The sequence below is a fragment of the Lithobates pipiens genome, unplaced genomic scaffold (assembly GCF_037356315.1).
Source record: "Lithobates pipiens isolate NorthernLeopardFrog02 unplaced genomic scaffold, aLitPip1_a1.2 Scaffold_3, whole genome shotgun sequence".
NCBI classification, from domain to species: domain Eukaryota; kingdom Metazoa; phylum Chordata; class Amphibia; order Anura; family Ranidae; genus Lithobates; species Lithobates pipiens.
In genome coordinates, this window is record NW_027507790.1 from 33,653,543 (window position 1) to 33,676,050 (window position 22,508).

General features: G+C 42.2%; 1 protein-coding gene across 1 annotated transcript in view; it reads right to left on the reverse strand.

The window, feature by feature from the left end:
- The window catches only part of PRODH (proline dehydrogenase 1), a 255,515-nt gene that overhangs the window by 208,057 nt on the left and 24,950 nt on the right, over positions 1–22,508 (reverse strand). The window contains exon 2 of the mRNA XM_077461427.1: positions 15,954–16,162. Within this exon, the coding sequence (XP_077317553.1) occupies positions 15,954–16,162 (209 nt within the window). The remainder of the gene's footprint in view (positions 1–15,953; positions 16,163–22,508) is intronic.

Genomic DNA, 22,508 nt, shown 5'->3' on the forward strand with positions numbered 1-22,508 from the left:
AGTGAGTACACCATCATAGGGTTGGTGAATGTTCAAGACCTCGCGCTCCTCCACCTTCCGTCTGAGGCTGCCCCACAGATGCCAAATAGGGTTTAGGTCTGGAGACATGCTTGGCCAGTCCATCACCTTTACCCTCAGCTTCTTTAGGAAGGCAGTAGTCATCTTGGAGGTGTGTTTGGGGTGATAATGTTGAATCACTGCTCTGCAGGCCATCTCCAAAGGGATCATGCTCTCCTTCAGTATGTCACAGTACATGTTGGCATTCATGCTTCCCTCAATGAACTGTAGCTCCCCAGTGCCGGCAGCACTCATGCAACCCCAGACCATGACACGTCCACCACCATGCTTGACTGTAGGCAAGACACTTGTCTTTGTACTCCTTACCTGGTTGCCGCTACACATGTTTGACCCCCGCCTCACCTGGTTGCTGCTACACACGCTTGACCCCATCTGAACCAAATATGTTTATCTTGGTCTCATCAGCCCACAGGAAAATTTGAGTGTGTGGCATGTTGGTCTGAGCACTGACCGGCTGACCGCCACTATTTCCCAAAGACAACCTTTGGATATTGCGCTGAGCACGTGCACGCAATTTCTTTGGTCGACCATGGAGAGCCCTGTTCTAAAAGTGGAATCTGTCCTGTTAAACCGCTGTATGGTCTTGGCCACCATGCTGCATCTCAGTTTCAGGGTCTTGGTAATCTTCTTATAGCCTAGGCCATCTTTATGTAAAGCAACAATTCTTTTTTCAGACCCTCAGAGTTCTTTGCCATGAGGTGGCAAGTTGAACTTCCAGTGACCAGTATGAGAGAGCGAGCGATCACACCAAATTTAACACACCTGAGAACTTGTAACACTAATGAGCCACAAGACACCGAGGGAAAAATGGCTAATTGGGCCCAATTTGGACATTTTCACTCAGACGTGTACTGAGGTTTGTTGCCAGCAGTTTACACATTAATGGCGGTGTGCTGAGTTATTTGAGGGGACAGCAAATTTACACTGTTATACAAGCTGTACTCTCACTACTTTACATTGTAGCAAAGTGTCATTTCTTCAGTTTTGTAACATGAAAAGATATAATAAAATATTTACAAAAACATGAAGAGTGTACTCACTGTTGTGAAAATTATGTGGAATATTATATATATATATATATACACATACATACACACACATATACATACACACACACCACACACACACACACACCACACTCTGCTCTGCATAAATGAGTAAACCCCAACAGCATTGTCAGAAAACCTTTACTTTCCGTTTAGAATGAACATTTTCTATGGGACACTACACTACAAAATACGCCTACAAAAAGCAGGCAATTACTTGCAACCAATATTTGTAAATTTGAAACGTTTATTTTCCTAACGAATTCATTCAAGACCATGTTGTAAAAATAATTTTGTTATTGTGAAGAAATCCATGTGCGTTTCTCTGGGCCTCTGTTCTGAGTGTGTCTAATGGGAGTGGTTTCATAATTAACTGTCAAGTGTGGCAGCAGCAGGGCACTAATGAGGAATCTGCTGGGCCTGCATCCATTTAGACAGGTTCCTATTGAAAGTATCTCTCAAAAAATAAGATTTTGGTTGCAAGGGATGCCTGAAATCTGACTTGAATCTCAGACAGACTTCTGGGAAAATTGGTGAACTAATCATGCAAGCAGGAAATTATGTTTCTGGGGAGTGTTCAGTACACACTCTGTGTGCAGCAAACTCCAGTTAACCATATTGCAAATATATGCTTAGAAAATTACAATGGCTGCAGATTAAAAATGAAAAGGTCATTTTTAATAACATTCAATTCCAAAACGATTTGTTGCAATCATATGTGCTATATTATTTCTTTGCTATTTTTTTTCTCCCACGAAAGTGGAGTTACCCTTTAACCACTTGCATACTGGGCACCTAAACCCCTCTCTTGCCCAGACCAATTTTCAGCTTTTAGCGTCGTCACTCTTTGAATGACAATTGTGCAGTCATACAACACTGTACGTAAACTACATTTTTATCATTTTTTTTTCCCCACAAAAAAAACACACAAACACTATAAAAATGGGTTTGTGTTTATTTATTTTTATAAATTTTGCAAACAGGTAATTCTCCTTCATTGATGTACGCTGATGAGGCTACACTGATAGGCTGCATTGATGGGCACTAATAGATGGCACTGATGAGGTGGCACTGGTGACATGGATCGGCAGCACTGCTAGGTGGCAATAAGGCACTGATTGGCACTGGCAGTGATGAGGCACCAATGTCCCTTCAACAGAAGCCGGTGAGCGACTTTCTTCTCCTTACGCTGTTAAAAAAAAAAAAAAAAAAAAAAGAAGAAGAAGAAGGATTACTGATCTTCTGTTTACATCACGTGATCAGCTGTCATTGGCCAACAGCTGATCACGTCCTTGGGGGGGGGGGGGGGGGGGGACCCCTTACTCCGATCACTCGACTATCATTGACTCGGGTAATCACAGCGCGTGCCACACAGGACCTGCAGGGGGTGTGGCGAGCTTGCATTTATGGCCTTCTGGCAAAGCAGATCTGCGCTGTAGCCATCATTTGGCTATAGAGCAGATCTGAAGGGGTTAAAGAACTAGCAACTAGCGATTATTTTAATATAATCAAACTATAATCGATTAGTTGGCCGATTGTTTCGATTAATCACCTTAAAAAAAATAATAAGTGCGTCAAATTGACGTTCATTTTCAACCACAGCGACTGGAAAATTTGGAAATAGAATTCATTCAACGAATGTACAAAGATTTTTGCACACGTGATTTTACTGCAATTTGTGTTTTTTGCATTTTTTTGGGGGCAGATTTTTATTTTATTTTTTAAAAACACAAATTGCTGCAAAAACACATTACTTTCTTTTCTGCAGGTTCTCCATTGAAGTATAGTAAACCAAAAAAAAGCAGTTTTGCGTTAAAAGGCCCTGAACCTTTCCAAATATGCAGTGGCTAAAAAAGCACAGATATGAACGTGTCCCATAGGAAACCATGTAAATTAACTGTAGTGCGTTTCTGCAAAAAGCACCAAACAGATGTGAACCAGGCTAAGACGTTAACAGTAAAGCTGCATACACACGAGAGGACTGTCCGTCCAACTTAGTCCGCCGAAACACATTTCAGCGGACAGTCCGCTCGTGTGTGGGCTTCAGCAGACTTTCAGCGTGCAGTCTGGCGGACTAAGTATTTCGGAATTTCTGTAATATTGTCCGTCCAACTTTGGTTTCAGCGGACAGTCCGCTCGTGAGTAGGCTAGTTGGACGGACTAAGTATGGCGCATGCTCAGAAAGGATTTACACGGCGAAAGGTTGCATTGCTGTGTATTGGACTTCCGATTTCTAGTCCCGTCGTACGTGCTGTACACGTCATCGCGCAAGCTTTCAACGGACTGTTTGATCATCATGTGTGGTCAAGTCCGTTCATTCGAAAGTAGGACGGACTGTCTGTCGGATTGTCTGACGGACTAAGTTGGCCATACAGTCCGCCCGTGTGTACGCGGCCTAATAGTAACATAATGTGGTTAAAAAGACTAAAATTAGCCCTTTATAGTACAAAAAAAAAAAAAAAAAAAAAAAAAAAAAGCAGATAATCACTACTGGAAGGGGTTAACTTTTTTTTTTACTGTAGAACAGTGAAATATTTACAGTAGTGATTTTTGTACTATAAAAAAGGACCAATTTTAGTTTTTTTTTTAACCCCATTATGTTAATGGCCGATCGATTAATTTCATAATCGATTTGTTGTCGATTAATTGATTAGTTGTTTCAGCCCTAATTTATAGTGAAACTCTGGTATGAGCGTTGGCCTTCTCAGCTTTGATAACTGCACCCCTATCTGTTGCCTGACCTCATCGTAATAACCAACCACGTCATCTGGAAAGGTGAACACTAAGGGCAAGAAACAATCTCGACTTTCTCTGAGGTTGTGCCTTATCAAAATAAACCTCATCACTGACTGCTCCCCTTCCAAGCCCCATGAGCGCCACCTTATTGTTTGTCAATGTCTCAAAAAAACTTTTTTTTTTTTTTTTTAAATAGGCAGCACAGGTGCAGATTTTTTAATAAAAAAAAAAAAGTTAGTTTAGCACATTCACAAATACTGCTGCCAATATAAAAGTGAAACCTTGGGTATTTATTTAGATATGAACTGCCTGTACTCATGCAATGTGCTCCCAATAAACCACTACCACCCTATAAGCCTATGACATTTCAGGGGCTGTTCTGCTCAAACAGAACAATAGCCAAGCTGTGATAGTAAGTTGGGAGGGAAAGCAGTTAAGAGACCCATTTCTGTTAAGCACTTAGGTCAAGCTGAATGTGATTTACATTTCCACTCCATTGCACTCACTACAGCTTTAAACATTAACACTTAGCAAATCAAAATTCACACTCCCTTCTAAAAGCTGCTGGTAACCAATGTGAAATAGATTTAAATCCAATTTGTACCTCACTGATGAAACAGGGCAGAGGTTAGAAAGCCTTGCTACGCAGGTAATAAATGATTTCAATCGCAGCAATCCTTAGACTCAAATGCCATGAAGATTTCAATCTTCAGCTATTGTTACTAGAATGCTGTGGGACAGAGAGAGTATCATTGAAACGAGAATATTAAAATCTAGAAATGAGACAGGATTGGAAACCATTAGACAAAAAGTATGAAATGTATGAATATGTATACAGAGATATACATGAAAGGTGGCATGCTCCACTGCTTCTTCAGCCTGTCTTCACAGCTCAGAAATAAGCTGGAGAGGTGGAAATTTTTACAGCTGTATGAAGATCGGTTTTAATAAAGCTGAAGAAATGTATCAAGTGTGAAATTCTACTTCCATGCAGATCGCAAGGAAATATTTTTTAACAACCCGAGACTTGACTGTGAATGTTAATGTATAACCAGGATTCTTCTATGAAAATAGCTCATAGGAAAATTGAGGCATTTCTCAGATAACCCCCATGTTGATTAAAGAATGGTTTTGGGACTCTGTTCGATAAAGAAAAAAACTGTAATAAGCCAAATATGGGGGCTTTTTTGTGTAACTTGCATCTCGGAATTCAATAATTAAAATGGTTGTAAACCCTTACATATACCTAGTGAAGAGACTAGTTTCAGGTGATAGAGATATATCAAATCCTCCTACATATATGTTATACCTGTTTATCTGCAGCCCTTAAGCCTGGTACACACAGGCCAACTATCGGCCAGTTTAATAGAAAGCGGATGACATTTGGCCCATGTGTGCAGCATCCCCTCCGGCTTCTGTCAAAGGGGCATGCCAGAAAAATCATCTGCTGATCGGCCAAGTATTATCCAGAGCTGTTCAAAGTGTAGAATTTATACAGCTTTTCTGAGCTTCCAGAAAGCAGGAGATGGGGAGCTTAACCACTACAATACAGGGCACTTTCACCCCCTTCCTTCCCAGCCCAATTTTCAGCTTTCATCGCTCTATCACTTTCAGTGACAATTGCGCGGTCATGCTACACTGTACCCATATGAAATTGTTATCATTTTGTTCGCACAAATAGAGCTTTATTTTGGTGTTATTTATTCACGACTCCGTTTTTTTTTTTTGCGATATAAGCGCAAAAAAAACGGAAATTTGGAAAAAAAAAAAAAAAAACAATATTTTCTTTTTTCTATTTGAAAAGAAATCCAATAAAATCTAATTTTGTCATAAATTTAAGCCAAAATTTATTCTGCTACATGTTTTTGGTAAAAAAAATTCCGTTAAGTGTATAATAATTGGTTTGTGTGATCACGGACATATGTACGCAAATGATCATGTACATATGTGTGCAGGTGATCACGTACATATGTGTGCAGATAATCATTGGGACATGCGATTTTAGTGGGACATATGTGGGGGACATGTTTTTATTATTAGGGACATGTGTTTTTATTGGGACATGTATGTTTTGGGGACATGTGTGTTTTGGGGACATATGTGGGGACTGTGTTTGTACTGTGTGGTGTGTTGTGTGTTGACACTACACTGATGATCAGTGAGTAAAAAGCTGTAAAAAGAAGCCCATACTCACTGATCATCAGCCGGCTGCAGCGTTCTGCTCTCCTCTCCTCAGCGATTACTTCCGTGTGAGGAGAGGAGAGCCGATTGCCTAGCAACCGGCTGTTTGTTTACATCCCATGACGGCCGTGATTGGACACGGGTGTCATGTGATCAGGAGGGCCAATCACAGAGCCCTCTTGCCGATCCGAGATGTGCCGTGTCCGGGTGACACGAGCACATCGGGATCGCGCCGCTGCGCGGGCACGCGCGCGATACCGCTACTTCTGAAGGACGTTCCTGAACGTCCTATCAGGAGTAGACGGCTCCCACCCGGCCGTATATATGCATTGGCCGGGTGGGAAGTGGTTAAGTTACTCTGCAGAGCTCAGTGTAGAGCCGACTGGAGAGAAGAGACAGGTCAACTGTCCTTCACACAGCATGCAAGAACAAAGTGGCCAATCACTGTGTGTTGGAGCTCCCTCCCGGTCACCTTTTTAACCTCTTGGTGTCAGGAACGAGACAGCAGATTGAAATTATACTTTATATATTTATTTTTTAAAATAGAACTATACATCACCCTACATGCATAAAGAATGTAACAAAGTGCATTATTCAATTCTTCTGTGCAATAAAATATTCACAAAATAAAAGTTATTGTGTATCACGCTGTGGTATGTGCAAAAAATAAAAAAAGCATAAAAAAGGTGCACTTATCCACACTCTGAGATTAAGTCCACTATTTCAGAGTTGCTGTGAAAAGAACTTACTTGTGTCCCTGTGGATGAATCACGCATCAGAACAAAATTACCTCTTAATAACAACAATGTCGAGATGCACTCCTCCACCTAGAGCAAAAAATGACATCACACCAGTAGCCTCACCCAAAGTGTTTCATCACATCTAGACATCAAGGGAATTCATCAAAAGTGGAGTAGCCACAACCTGGAGTAGTTGTGCATGACAACCAATCAACTTCTCTCTTCAGCTTGTTGTTAAGCTTTAAAGATGAATAATAGAAGTGGATTGGGTGCTTCAGTTTTAATAATTTCCCATCCATTTCTCTTATTTACAGTGGTGTTCAGAGGCGAAGGCAGAGTCACTGTTGTCTTTATAGGGAGATTTTTTCTGCGTTTGATATATGTGGTACAATATCATCCGATTATATATTTACTACACAAGATTTATTTAGCAATTTTCAATTCCTAGAAATTATACAGTCAAATGCCTGGATAAAATAGTGTTACTGAGGTTGATGAAACAGCCTTACCCGTCGGCAAAATTAGAAAATGTAAATAAATATGAAGTCTTTCTTAATTAACTCCCAGGTTTTGAGAATTAATTGTACATCCAGTCTGACCACATTCCTGGTGAGTAACAATTAAAATGCATTTTCTCCAAATGGTATACAGATTTCCACAGACAGTGGTTATAGAAAACAATTCCTCACCCCCCCCCCCCCCCATTTAAAAGAATCACATCTTGTTGCTTTGCAACCGGAAATGAAGACATACACCATTTCCTTTTTAATCCAGCTGTATTAATAGTGCGACTTTTAACATCCAAATGAAAGATAACACCAACATGTCAGAAAAAAACAAAAAAAAAAAAAATCAACAGAATCGCAGATTTGGAAAAAAGGATCACCCCACTTGTCAGTATTTTGTTGAACCAGCTCTTGCTTTAAATACAATAGTTTGTTGGAATATATCGCTACTAACTTTGCGCATCTAGACTTTGCAATATTTGCCCTCTCTTCTTTGCATATCTTCTGGTGACCGTTTGTGAACTGCAGTATTCAAGTCTTTTCAATGGGGTTTAAGTCTGGGCACTGACTAAGCCATGCAAGGACATTCACCTTTTTCTCCTTCAACCACCAAGTGGTCATTTTTACAGTGAGCTTTGGGTCATGGTCATGTTGAAAGGTCAACCTTTTTGCCATAACAGGATATCACCACATCCATGCTTTACTGTAGGAATGTTATTTGGATGGTGAGCCGTACTGGATTATCGCCAGGCATATCATTTGGTGTCGAGGCCAAATAATTACATTTTATAGTCTCATCTGACCATAACAACTTTTTCCATGTGACCTCAGAATTTTCAAGGTGTGTTTAGAGCGTTCCACCCAAAAGTGGAACTCCCTCTTTGCATATTCCTCGCCCCTGTCATGCCACAATTGGCATGTAATTTTTTTTTGGGGGGTACCTGGTGTTGAGAGGTACTCTGTCCCACTTACTCTTTCCATATTCTGGCCACCTAGGCGACTCCTCCTCTCCCCCTAGGTGAACCTTCCCTCCCTGCAATCTTCTAGGACACATCGCAGGTCCCAGATTATTGTCTGGCCACTGCGACTCACGCATGCGCAGTGACTCGACCTCTCACTGTAATAATGCTGGGTTTGCCGTGCGATAGAGAAAAAAAATAATATATACATATACACATACATACATACACACATACACACATACACACATACATACACACATACACCCTACGTTAGAGGACACGCCCCCTTCTGATGTGCGTGGCCTCCAAATTATGTAATCAAACTTCAAACACTACCAATGCAGACAATGGAGGGAATTTTGTATTGAATATTGATAACTGGGTACCACATGGATATTAAAACCAATGGATATAAAAAACAAAAGAACCCATACACAAAGTGCTTTTTAGTAAACCTAATAATGCAATCAAGTGTTTAAAGTGTCCAACAAGCAGTTCAGCTTTAAGGACCAAAATATGTTTAGTCTGAGTATGCAATTTGCTTTTTTAGAAACATATGATTGCTTAAAATATTTAATTTTCCTTTCCTTTATTACAATATGTGCATTATGATATTTTGCTGCACAAAGATGTGCATTCATCATAAGCAGACGGAATTGTCTGGCAGCATGGATGAAGGCTGGAGGAGGTTTTCTATCTTGCGACTGCGGCTGATTAATCTTCCTATAGACATTATTTCTACACTCCGCTTCAGCACATGCAAATCAAAACATGAAATATCAATTGGTAAGAAGATAAAAAGGATTCCAGAGCAGAATTATTTGCTTTGGCCTTCAAAATCCCACACGAGAACAGCTTGTGCAGTGCACAATTTTGTAATCACCAGGCACCCTGAAAGTCTTCAGTCACCACTTCTGAAAAAACTCCGAATCATGATATAGACGAGAAAACCTAGCTCACCAGTTTTTGTTTTTTTACACATGAAGCTAAAATTAACTTGTACATGGAGAAACACTGTATGTAGGTCATTACGGAACTTCTGAAAATGCCAGTTGCATGGCTTGATTCCGCTTTATTACTTTTCAGTCACTCAACCATTAAACGGCAGAGAGAGAGAGGGGGAGAGGGGGGGGGGGCGGAGAGCCTCGCATCAGAAATTTTCTCTCACTTCCTGGTTAGCTATGGGGCAGGAAGAGAAGGAAAATCTCCCAAATGGAGCACAAAAAGGCAAAAAACTGTCAAGGGGTTGCAACCCTCATTATCTACAAATGGTAAAAAAAAGTTTTACCTTTATTTCTACGTTAAGATCAGGACGCAATCTAAAAAATTGGATTTTTAAAACAGCTTACCTGTAAAATCCTTTCCTTGGAGTACATCATAGGACACAGTGCCTCAAGTAATTACTTGGTGGGTTATGGGCCTACCTTCAGGTGTTGATACCAATACAGGAAGTTGACTCCCCTATATAACCCCTCCTCCTGCCAGGAGCACTCAGTTTTTGTAGCCAAGCAATATAAGTAATATACTCTCACCCCATAAAAACAGAGGGGCGGGAGCTCTGTGTCCTATGATGTACTCCAAGAAAAGGATTTTACAGGTAAGCCGTTTTAAAAATCCCATTTTCTTTATCGTACATCATAGGACACGGAGCCTCAAGTAATTACTTGGTGGGATGTCCCATAGCAATGCTACTAGAGGGGAGGGAGACAACCCGTAGGGTAACCCCCAGACCTGAGGACGAATACTGCTGCCTGCAGCACACTGCGCCCAAAGGCGACATCCTCATTCCATCTTACATCTACTTGATAACATTTTGCAAATGTATGTACTGAAGACCAAGTCGCGGCCTTGCAGATTTGAGACATGGAGGCCTGGTGACGCACTGCCCAAGAAGCACCAACCGCTCTGGTAGCGTGCACCTTAACTTGAAAGGGGGGAATCTTTCATCTTTCCCTTTAAATCATAAGTTTGAATTATAACTTGCAGAATCCACTTAGCGACAGTAGATTTCGACGCTGCCGGTCCTTTTTTAGGATCCTCTGGCAGAATAAATAAGACAGTCTTAAGAATCTGAGCAGTTTTCTTCAAATAGATTTTCACTACTCACTACATCAAGACAATGTAGTGATTTTTCTTCCCCAGAACATGGTCTTGGGAAAAGAGAAGGCAGGACAATATCTTCAGATGACAGCCTGAAACCACTTTTGGCAAAAAGCCTGGACAAGGGCGTAACACCACTCTGTCCTCATGAATAACCAAATATGGCTCTTTACAAGAAAGAGCAGCCAATTCTGACACCCCCCTTTCTGAGGATATAGCAACCAAAAACACCAGCTTCCTTGTCAAAAGGACTAAAAGGAATATGCTGTAATGGTTCAAAAGGCTGTGTTTGTAAGACAAAACCAAAGTTAAGTCCCAAGGGCTTAAGGGCGATTTAACTGGCGGATTAATCCGCAGTACTCCTTGCATGAAACCCTGGACTAAAGAATGCGTTGCAAGCGGTCTTTGAAATAAAATTGATAAGGCTGAGACTTGGCCCTTAATAGTACTCCGGGCCAACTTCATCTCTATGCCTAACTGTAGAAAGGCAAGAATTCTGCCTATGATATATCTCCGAGGGTGCCAACCCTTGGATTCACACCAGGAAACATAAGCTTTCTAGACTAATATATAGCTCTAGAAGCTGGCTTCCTAGCATTAATCAAAGTAGAGATAACCGACCCGGAAAGCCCACATTTCTTCAAAATGTGGGTCTCAATAGCCAAGCCGTTAAATTTAGCGTTAGTAAAGAAGGATGGAATATCAGCCCCTGAGATAGCAGGTCTGGCCTTAGTGGGAGGAGCCATGGAGCCTCCACTGTCAACTTTACGATCTCTGTGTACCATGACCTTCTGGGCCATGCTGGTGCTACCATATTACACCGACTTTCTTTCCAGCTTGATCCTGCAAAGAAGTCTTGGCAGCAACTGAATCGGGGGAAATGCATAGATCAGTGAGAACTGATCCCACGGGGTCACCAACGCATTTGTTCCGTATGCTAGTGGGTCCCTTGTCCTGGACACAAAGTTGACCAGTTTTGTTTTAAATCTGGACGCTAGAAGATCTACGTCCGGAGTCTCTCATCTTTGGCAAACAGCCTGAAACACTTTGGGGTGAAGAGACCATTCCCCCGGGAATAACTGCTGGCGACTTAGATCTGAGAGACTTCTGGTGCCCCCTTGGTGATTGATATATGCCACAGCCGTGGCATTGTCGGATTGGATCCTGACAGGACAATTCTTTAACCTGGAAGTCCAGGTCTTTAGAGCCAGATACACTGCCCAAATCTCTAGGCTGTTGATGGGCAAGGTTTTATCGGTTCTTGACCTTCGTCCTTGGACAGTCGTCTTCTCTAGTACTGCTCCCCAGCCTGACAGGCTGGCATCTGTCGTTACTACTTTCCAGATAATTGGTCTGAAGTATTTCCTCTTCAGTAAGTTCCGGGATAGTAACCACCAACTGAGGCTTTGGGGCACATTTGGGGATAGCCGCATTGGCAAGTCCAAAGCTTGAATAGTTTTGTTCCAAGCAGACAGGATACTGTTCTGAAATGGTCTTGAATGGAATTGGGCATAGGGAACTGCTTCAAATTAAACTACCATCTTCCCCAACAACCTCATGCAAAGGTGAATTGAAGGATTTTTGACCTGATCCTTCTCACTAGCTCCTGTATGGAGTTGATCTTTGCGGGAGGCAAGAACACCCTCTTCCGGGCTGTGTCTATGATTATACCCACATACTCCAGCCTTTTCAATGGCTTTAAGGAGGACTTCTTTAGGTTGAGAATCCAACCCAAACTTTCCAGGTAACTGCTTGTAATAGCGACACCTTACTTTAAGCGAGCCACTGATTGGTCTATTAATAATAGATTGTCCAAGAAAGCTAAGACAGTTATGCCCTGTTCCCTTATCCTGGCTAGAACCATTGTGAATACCCGAGGTGCTGTAGCAAGCCCGAAGGGTAAGGATACTAACTGAAAATGCTTCTGTTCTACTTCAAACCGCAGAAACCTCTGGTGAGGAGGAAATATAGGGACATGCAGATATGCATCTGTGATGTCGATGGATGCCAGAAGTTCTCCCCCCTGCAGGATGGAAACAAATGACTTGATTGACTCCATGGGAAAGGAGCGGATCCTCATGAATTGATTTAGAGTCTGTAGATCTAGAATTGGTCTGGTATCTCCATTTGGTTTTGTTACCGTAAATAGGTTTGAGTAAAACCCCAAACCTTGCGCTCTTTTGGGAATCTGTATGATCGCCCCTTGAGCCACTAAATCTGTAATACTTGCAAAAGGAATTGTCTTTTGCCTGGATCCCTGGAAACATTTGATCTGAGAAAATGGGACGGTGGACACTCTCGAAATTCTAGCTTGTATCCTAGGGATACGGTGGAGAGAGTCCACCTGTCCTGAATTTACCCTTACCAGACTTCTGAGTACTTCAGAAGTCTTCCACCCACCTTGGTGAGAGGAGATGCCTCTTCACGACGAAGCTTTGGTACTTTGCAGACTTGCAGCCCCAGGTCCTCCTTTGTGCCTGGGATCTTCCCATAGAGTCTGGACGGCAAAGGCCATCGCCCCTGCCTAGAGGTGGATGCCCCTGGCGTGGGAAAAAAAAAAAAAAAAAAAAGTACAACCTACAGAGGGCTGAATTCAAAGACACTCCAAAACTCAAAGTGAAAAAATGATTTTCATTGCAGCAACTCAAAAAAGATACTCAATAGTTTGTATGGCCCCACTTGTATGCATGCCTGACAACATTAGGGCATGCTCCTAATGAGACGACGGATGGTGTCCTGGGGTTCATCCTCCCAGATCTGGACCAGGGCATCACTGAGCTCCCGAACAACCTGGATGCAACCTGGCAGCATCGTACTGACCAAAAAGTCTCAGAGGTGTTCTATTAGATTTAGGTCAGGCGAGCATGGGGGCCATTTGATATATTGGTAACAATTCCTTCATCCTCCAGGAACTGGCTGCATACTCTCAACATGAGGCCAGGCATTGTCGTGCACCAGCCTAGGATCTGACAATGGGTTCAAAGATTTCAACCAGATACCCAATGGCAGTCAGGGTGCCATTGTCTAGCCTGTAGAAGTTTGTGTGTCCCTCCATGGACTCAAAAATGGACGCAGTGGTGGTCTTAGGAGACTGGACATCCTCAACATAAGGATTTGTCAAGGCAGAAAACAGCCAGATATATCAGGCATGTTCCACTTATTGTGGTAGGCCTCCTGTATACTGCAGTGAGGTATACATTTTGTCTAGCGAGTCCTTGTACAGCACATTTTTTTTTACATTCTGCTTTAATACATATCCCAAGCATATATTGATTGGTTTGTGCAAAAGTTAAAGCATCTACAAAACTATAGGATAGATTTATGGATTTTTATTTTTTACTAGTAATGGCGGCGATCAACGATTTTTAGTGGGACTGCAACATTGCGGCGGACAAATCTGACCCTAAATTAGACTTTTTGGGGGATCAGTGACACCAATACAGTGAGCAGTGCTATAAAAAATAAATAAAAAAATAATGTACCAATTACTGTATAAATGACACTGGCAGGGAAGGGGTTAACTCTAGGGGCGATCAAATGGTTGTGTTCCCTGTGTGTGGGATGGGTTCACTGGCACAACACAGATCGCTGTTCCCGATTACAAGGAACAGACGATTGCCTTGTCCTCCCCTGTCAGAACGGGGATCTGCTTTGTTTACAGATGCAGATCCCCGTTTTGCCACTCTGTGAATCGATCGCCGGTGGCCATCAAGTCCACTGTACCTGGGCACACGCAAACACCATCTATTGCATAAGTGTAAAGGTACGTTGTTTTGCGCAATAAAGCTGCCCTGCCGCAGTATATATGTGGTGGACAGTCTACTTGGTTAATTGTATAGAAAAGTGAAAAAAAAAAAAAAAAAAAAAAAAATAACACAACCCACACACATCCACCACTAGTACTTTGCTGCACCACCTCTGGCTTTTAAAACAGCTGCGTTCTCTGAGGCATGGATTTAACTACCAACAGCATTCTTCATTAATCATTCAATCAGACCATTTTCTTTCATTTCCACCATAGATTTTAAATTGGATTGAGGTCCAGACTATTTGCAGGCCATGCCATTGACATTATATGTCTCTTTCTTAAAAGGAAAGTTTTCACGGCTTTTGCCCTATGGCAAGATGCATTATCATCCCCGAAAAAAAAAGGGTCACCAAACATCCTTTCAATTGATGGGAGTAAGAAGAAAAAAAAAAAAAAAAAAAAAGTCTCCAAATTCTCAATTTTGCATTTATTGAAGATTTAAAGCGGAGGTCCACCCTAAAGTGGACCTTCCGCTCATTGGAACCCTCCCCCCCTCCGGCGCCACAATTGGCACCTTTCAGGGGGAGGGGGGGGTGCAGGTACCTGTACAGTACAGGTATCTGCACCCACTTCTGGCGTAGATTCTCCAGAAGGTACGCCCCTTTCCGCAGAATCTACGCCCCTTTCCGAAGGTCCCCCGCTGCCTGCTGGGAAACACACGGATCGATAGATCGGCTTCGGGTGCCGACATCGCGGGCGCGCTAGGAGGGTAAGTGTCATTATTTTAAAAGTCAGCAGCTGCAGTATTTGTAGCTGCTGGCTTTTTTAAAAAACGGCGGACTCCCGCTTTAAGGACATCGATTGTGGAAATTGGCATGGTTTCTTCAGGCAGACATCTTCTTAAATTTAATTGAAATGGCACCAAACAAAAGTTCTAGCATCATCACCCTGCCCAATACAAATTGGTGATTCATCACTGAATTTGACTTTCATCCAGTCATTCTCAGTCCACGATTACTTTACTTTAGCCCACTGTAAACTTTTTTTTTGTGTGTAGGTGTTGATGGATTTTGTTGGTCTTTTCTGTATGTTGCAACTTGACTACAGGTTTTTTTTTTTTTTTTTTTTTAAGGGTTTCTTAAAGCCATGAGGTTGGAATGTTAAATAAAAATAGTTTTGATGCATGTCTGTGATTAGTTTTTGTGCTACACAATTAAATGAACATTTTCCAAGCGTGGCAATGCCATACTTTTTGACAGGGGTTGTAAGTGGTGAAATGCAAAGGACATATTAGGTTTCCTAATCTTGGATAGAAATCCAATACTGGTGTCCTCAAGTCCAGCAGATGGTGACAGCCCTAACTTCAAGCAGGAGTGCACCTCATCTACCAAAACCTTAACCCTAATACAATCAAAAATGTGGGTTTCACATTATCAAAAAAATTGGATTTTTGTACTCACCATAAAATCCTTTTCTCTGTTAGGGTTGTTAGCACAGGGTCCGCCCCCCGGGGCGGGACTAAAGTTCTGTGTATTGCGTTACAATTTTTGCCTAGTTCTCCTAATGGCAGGCTAACAAACCCATTTAGTTACAGAGAGGAGCTGTGTCGGTCGGTGAAATAAAGAGAAACATGCTTTAAACAGCCACACAAAGTATTTTTTTCAGTACCTAAGCAAATGTGCCTATCTTTAATTCGACTCGGAGCCAGTCATTCTTCATTGCATACAACATTTCTTTTGGTCAACCACTAGGCACATACATCCAGGAGGGCAAGTATATTGGTGGCCTCAGAAATACCCCTTTATGGGGTTTCAAATTTGTATATGACCTTTAAGAGTTGATTTTAAAATACTCACTCAATCTCTTTCTTTTCTGCTTCTTCTTGAGTAAGGTCTTCTTCCACACCATAGTCTAGGACAGAGCCAACTCCAAATGCACGATTCCGTCTTATTATTGGTTTGATAGCTTCCTGGTCTTCTCCAGCAACAAACTGTCCATAAAAGGTCATCTTCATCATCATTTCAAAGAGTCTCTTGCCAAGCAATTTTCTGGACAACTGGAGGAGCTTTAACAAAACATAAATCGTAGTAATAAATGAATGAGGCTTATAAAGCAGTCTTATGTTTGAATATTTTTTTTCCCACATACTACAACTTCTATGTATCAGCTAGTTTACTGCAAACAGTTTCATACTTTATACATTTTATTAAGCTTTTATCAGAATTTTCTGATAGCTCAAAAAAAAAAAAATATATATATATATATATATATATATATATATATATATATATATATATATATATATCTATCTATCTTTGTTACATCCATTTCTGCAGCATCTAAAAACAGTATGTGACAAAGAAATGGTGCTACACAAGTTATTTCAGTATCAATTTCGGTATGTAGTACAGGCAAGAGGTGTAATCCTCCTAGACTAGCAGAATAAAAAAGGCAAGCCTATGAACCAGAGTATTGAAAAGCACAGAGAATAATTTTTAATCTGCTTTTTGGATGAAGATTTACAGAAGGGGCAAGACCACCAAATATGATATCTGTTTATGCAGTATAACTCCTAAAAACAAGTTTTGGGATATGTGGGTTGAGACGGGATATTCTGAAGAGGACCAAGTATCACGTGAGGACCTTGTAAGCAGCTTCCCGTCACGTGATATTAAAGCGCACATTTAGAAATAGTGAACCAGATTTAGCACTTTTCCAATTGGTTGTAGCATTATGGTCATGGTGCTATCTTTGAATGTAATTATGTACTGTGGGAGAGAAGGAGATTGATGGTATAAAGTAAGAGATTATTTTAAAGGGATTGAGGGTAATTAGCATGAGCATTTTTTTTTTTTTTTTTTTTAAAGTTGAGAAAGCGGTGTGCATTCACAATCCAAAGGCAGTTTAAATACATTGCTCTCTGGAAGGTGGCTAATACTTAGACAATATACTGTATCTGCCCATGAAATAACCTGGGAGCCAGAGAAGAGATCATAAGCTTTGGAATAGCCACGTATACTCCAAGATTAAGCAGAACTAAAATATTTGACTGAATCCCAGGTCATCTGGGAATGTTATAGGGATAGATGGATGGGCTTACCCAACAGGGACTATTTGATCCAAAGGATGGCGATTCCAATAAATATATATATATATATATATATATATATATATATATATATATATATATATATATATATATATATATATATATATATATATATATATATATATATATATATATATATATATATATAATCTCTCTAAAAGCACCCAAAGGGGACCATCCACTTTAGCATGTATAATATGAGCTGCCTGGTTGTATTTGATAACATTAGAAACTCATAGGCCACCTTGTTTGAGGTGGATAAGCGTGGTCTTAGGGTAGCTGTCACTGCCTATTACTGTCACAAGTGATGTTTACACTCCTTGCGACAGAAATAAAAGCGTTTTAAATTATTTTATTTTTTTAAAGTGTAAATCTACAGAATATCGGCACCCAATATTGGCCTGAAAGGCAGGCAAAAAAAAAAAAAAAAAAAATAGTACTGGCCCTAAAAATAAATAAATAAAAAACACACACCAAACCTGGTTTAACCAGTTCCCGACTGGCGCACGACGATGTACATCGGCAGATCAAATACCACCAAAAGAAAGCTCTATGTGGGGGGGGGGGAATAAAAAAAAAAAAAAAAAAAAAGGACATCAATTTTGTTTGGGAGCCGCGTTGCACGACCGCGCAATTGTCAGTTAAAACAACGCAGTGCCGAATCGCAAAAAGTGGTCTGGTCTTAAGCCAGCAAAATGGTCCAGTCTGAAAGTGGTTAAACAAGATCTAGAAAGCAGATAGTTTAGAGGTAGAGAGCAAAAGTTATCAGTTTGCATTGTTCCCTGCTAGCTTTGTGAACTACAATACTCCTCCTCTGTTATGGAGAAGAGAGTATAGTTGTCATCCCAAGACAGCAGGTGAGCAAATGGCAGGATTCATTTTAAATAAAAGGGGTAAGGAGGCATGGCCTGGACAGCGATGGTGTAAGACGAAAGTGAGCAGAGCTCCGCTCTCAAATTCTTCTCCTTCAGCAATCCTAACCCAGCTTCCTTTTTGGAAAACCTCCTGACCAAAACATACTGCAGGGATGCCTTCTCCACTAACTTTGTGGTCGAACGTGCCCACCGGATGACAGCACGCCTGCCACCCGAAGGAGCCCCACATGTTCAGTGCGAAACTGCTCAATTAGGAAACATCCCGTTTCAAAACGGGCATATATCAGTCTTTCCTGACTTCTCAGCGGAAGTTCAAAAGCAGCCTTCCCGCTTCGTAGAAGTTAAATGGCGACTTCGGGCATACCATCTAAAGTACGCCATGTTATTTCCAGCTCAGCTCCGTGTGGTGGGTGAGGACCAGGCTTACTTGGCCGCCTAGAGCCGACATTGGCCGCGGCCTGGCTGGATCAGACGGATGTGGAGAGGAACCGGCCAGCCCGCAAGCGACTTTGAAACACCAACCGTGAGTACACAAACCCAGACCCTGTATGCAACTGGGTCGGCGGGCTTATGCCTCCTGTTGGGGAATCAATGCTATTCCCCCTAGTACCTCCTGGCATAGGGGAGGGGGTGTTTTTCTCTAAATTGGAGTTCTGTTACACTGTTTTTCACACCGACTTGTCCTCACTGGCCTTGACAATGTTAGCATTACTGGAACTGTTGCTATGCTTACAATCACACTATGTGGCCCTTTCATTCGTTGGTGCCCTATTCTACTTTGACATTCACTTGCCGACACACTCCTGAAATAATTGCTGAAACGAAAGGTGGCAGAGAGACTTGCTCTGGTGGGCCTCACTTATGTTTATATCACGAGAGAGCTCATGGCATGTTCAATTCACGAATTAACATCATTGAACGGTGTAGAAAACTCAAGTCCCACCACTGAGAACCTCTCCAGCGAATGTTCACCTCCGTAGATAGTTGCATTATGCTACGTAAATTTTCTAATTGTTACGGGTACTATGAGCCAGCTAAGATTGGGCAGCCGAGAGCTGGGAGGGGGGCATTGAGATTAGGTATATTCTGGTTGTTTTTTGTTTGTAGAGTAGTATGCTGCACAAGTTGTGAATATGTATAGTGCAATCTGTGGTATAGACAGAATCTATAAAAAGGTACATTCATCTCTGCTGGGTGTACAACCTAGCCCTGAGGACTGATCCAACTCCCTTCCTGCAAATATTCCTTTTGACCACTAAGTGGCCAAAGTAAAACTTTTGACCTGGAATGTCCGTGGGATCTGGAACAAGCAAAAGCGTACTGCAATATTTGGCTGTCTCAAATCCTAAAGGGCAGACATTGTGATACTGGTGGAAACACACGTCACCGGTCAACTGGGCATACCATGCTACCTATACTTCGTACTCCTGTGGTGTATCTATCCTAATAGCCAAAACTACTCAATTTGGAATTCTCTCTACAATCAGTTCCCCAGGGCAGGTATATATTTTTACACTGTGTATTATATGGGGAACAATGTCTCATCCTAGCCCATTACATCCCTCCACCCTACAACTCCAAGGTGATTACTGAAGAACTCTAGTTTATGGCCCAGCACCCCACGATCCCGGCTATTTGGCTTGGAGATTTCAATATGGTCTTTAGCCTGGCCAAAGAGACTGCACCCAAACCAGACAATACAGCTTCCTAACGATACTCGTTTAAGCCGTGCATTCACAGAATTTTCATCAACAGACTCATGGCGTTATAAATATCCAGAGAGGCATGCATATTCATGTTTCTCTGCGTCACACTCCTCTGTCACAAATAGACTTTATTATGGTCTCGGATGTCTTGCTGCATCTTTATCTGACCATGCCCCATGTTGGGCAACTTTATGCCTAACACAATAAGATGGTCCCAAAACCTGGTGCCTCCATTCATTCTGGCTGTCCGCCCTGACTGATCAGGAGGGCATACAGGGTGAATGGCGGTTTTTCCTTCACACAAACCAAGACACAGCACCTGTGGGCCAGGTCTTGGAGGCTTTCAAATTGCACGTTCGCTCTACTCAAGGCATATTAACAGATTGAAGAATTCATATAAAACTAAACCAGTGTTACAACAGGCCTCTGCGAGTCAGTGACCACCGCATACACCTCTGACCCTACACCCGCAAATGCCCACTCAAACAACAAACGCACCTAGTTGATCAACTACATTATGAAAAGGCCATACAAAAGCTTTTCTTTATCAGACAAGTGTTTGAGCAGGGTGAGGGGGCGGGCAAGCTCTTGCCATACCTGGCCCATCAGGATTCTAGGCCCCCAGTGGTCATTTCCCTAACAAACCTACAAGGCATACCCGTAACTGATCCACCAGCGGTGGCAGGGATATTCTTTGCGTATTACGCCAATCTATACACTTCCCAGGTTACCACCTGAGTCTGAGGCCAAGGTATACCTACATAGGGTGCCTCTCCCCCAGCTATCTGAAACGCAAGCCAATGATCTTGAAGCCCCCCCTCAATGAAGATGAAATTGCTCTAGCAAGGGCATCCCTGGCTCCAGCTAAAGCCCCAGGCCAGGATGGCATACCATTGGACTTTTATGCCCAATACTCGGAAGTAATGGTTCCTGAACTTATGAGGCTGTATAACCATATATGAGTCCGAGTCCCTCCCTGACTCTCTAAGACAAGTAGTAATCATTGTACTTCCCAAACTAGGTAAAAACCCCCACTATCCTGATTCCTATCACCATATCACGCTGCTACAGGCCAATATGAAAATTCTAGCGAAAGTACTAGCCACCCGTCTCAGTTATTTTATCCCTTATTCACCCGGACCAAACGGGATTCATGCCTGGAAAAAAAACACTGCCTTGAACATTCATCGCCTACACATGAATCTTCAAGCGGGTCATGAGTCAGTGGGAATGAGAGCAGTGATAGTGCTAGACGCCGCTAAGGCGTTCGATTCGATAGAGTGGGGTTATCTATGGGAATGCCTTGGACAATTTGGATTTGGCCCCAAGCTTCATCAAATGGGAAAAACTACTATACTATCTCCCAGAGCCCGGGTGGCAGTAAAAGGATGACTATCATATCCCTTCCCTCTGGGGCGGGGAACTCGGCAGGGCTGCCAGTTATTCCCCCAATTATATGCTTTAGCTGCAGAACCCCTGGCTGTCCTGCTCAGAACGAACCCAGAAATTCAAGGTCTTCGGGAGGGCTCTCTGTTAGAGACGGTAAGCTTATATGCAGACAATACACTTCTGTATTTGGAAAATACAGGACCGTCTCTGTGGACTGCCCTCCAGGTCATAGAGGAATTTGGTAAACACTCAGGCCTGCGTATAAACTGGTCCAAGTCACAAATTTCGCCACTGGACTTGTCCCCACCAGATAGCTGCTCAGCCTCCCTCCCATTAAATAGAGTTTCCGAGATCGAAATTACCAGGGAGCCCAGGGATTATATTAAAAAGCAACATAGAACCCCTATTCTCATTCTTAAAAGCCTGTACGCAAGCCTGGTCGCATCTCCCACTAGGGGTCATGGGGAATGAACAGACACAAATTAGCATGGATTACTCTTGAGAACCCAACTTCGTCGGGAGGTGCGGCCCTCCCAGACTTTCGCTCATATTACATAGGGGCTCAATTATCGCACTTTTACCACTTACATAAATGAGACGGGATTAGAAACCAAAATTTGATATGTGAGGGCTCGGGCCATAGCACACATTCTCCCATTCAAGTAATATTCGTGGGGGGGGGCCAACAATTGAGGCCTTATACTTATCCATCAGAAATAGATCTGGGAGATATCGCTCAAGATTACCAGCGCTGACTTTTTTCATGCACACACACCCCCCCCCCCCCCCTGTGGTGCAACCTCCAACTAAAAGAACGGACTCCGATTCCAGACTTTGACTTATGGGCCTCTAAGGGGATACTATACCTGTATCAAGTGATTACCCCACTCGGAGTGCGAGACTTCCAAACATTGAAGGAAGAGTTTGAACTGCCAACCCATAGGTTATTCCGGTACCTACAACTGAGGCATGCCCTCCGAACTCAATTTGCGGAAGGCTTTCCAAACCCACAAACTTTGTCCCTAGTAGATGTGATAGTAGGAGAAAATCCATCTCAATTAATATCGACCATGTATAAATATACTGAGAGCCCATGTGGTATTGCAAATTACTGACACTGCTAGAATCAGGTGGGAAGAGTATGTTGGCCCCTTAGTGGCGTCAGACTGGGATGAGATATTGGAGAACACCAAGAGAGTATCGCTTAGGTTGTCCGAGCGCCTGACCCAACTATATATTAGTTGTTCTTATTGGGGTTAAATATGATTTGTGACGAAGTATCGAAAGAAAGAAAGAAAGAAAGAAAGAAAGAAAGAAAGAAAGAAAGAAAGA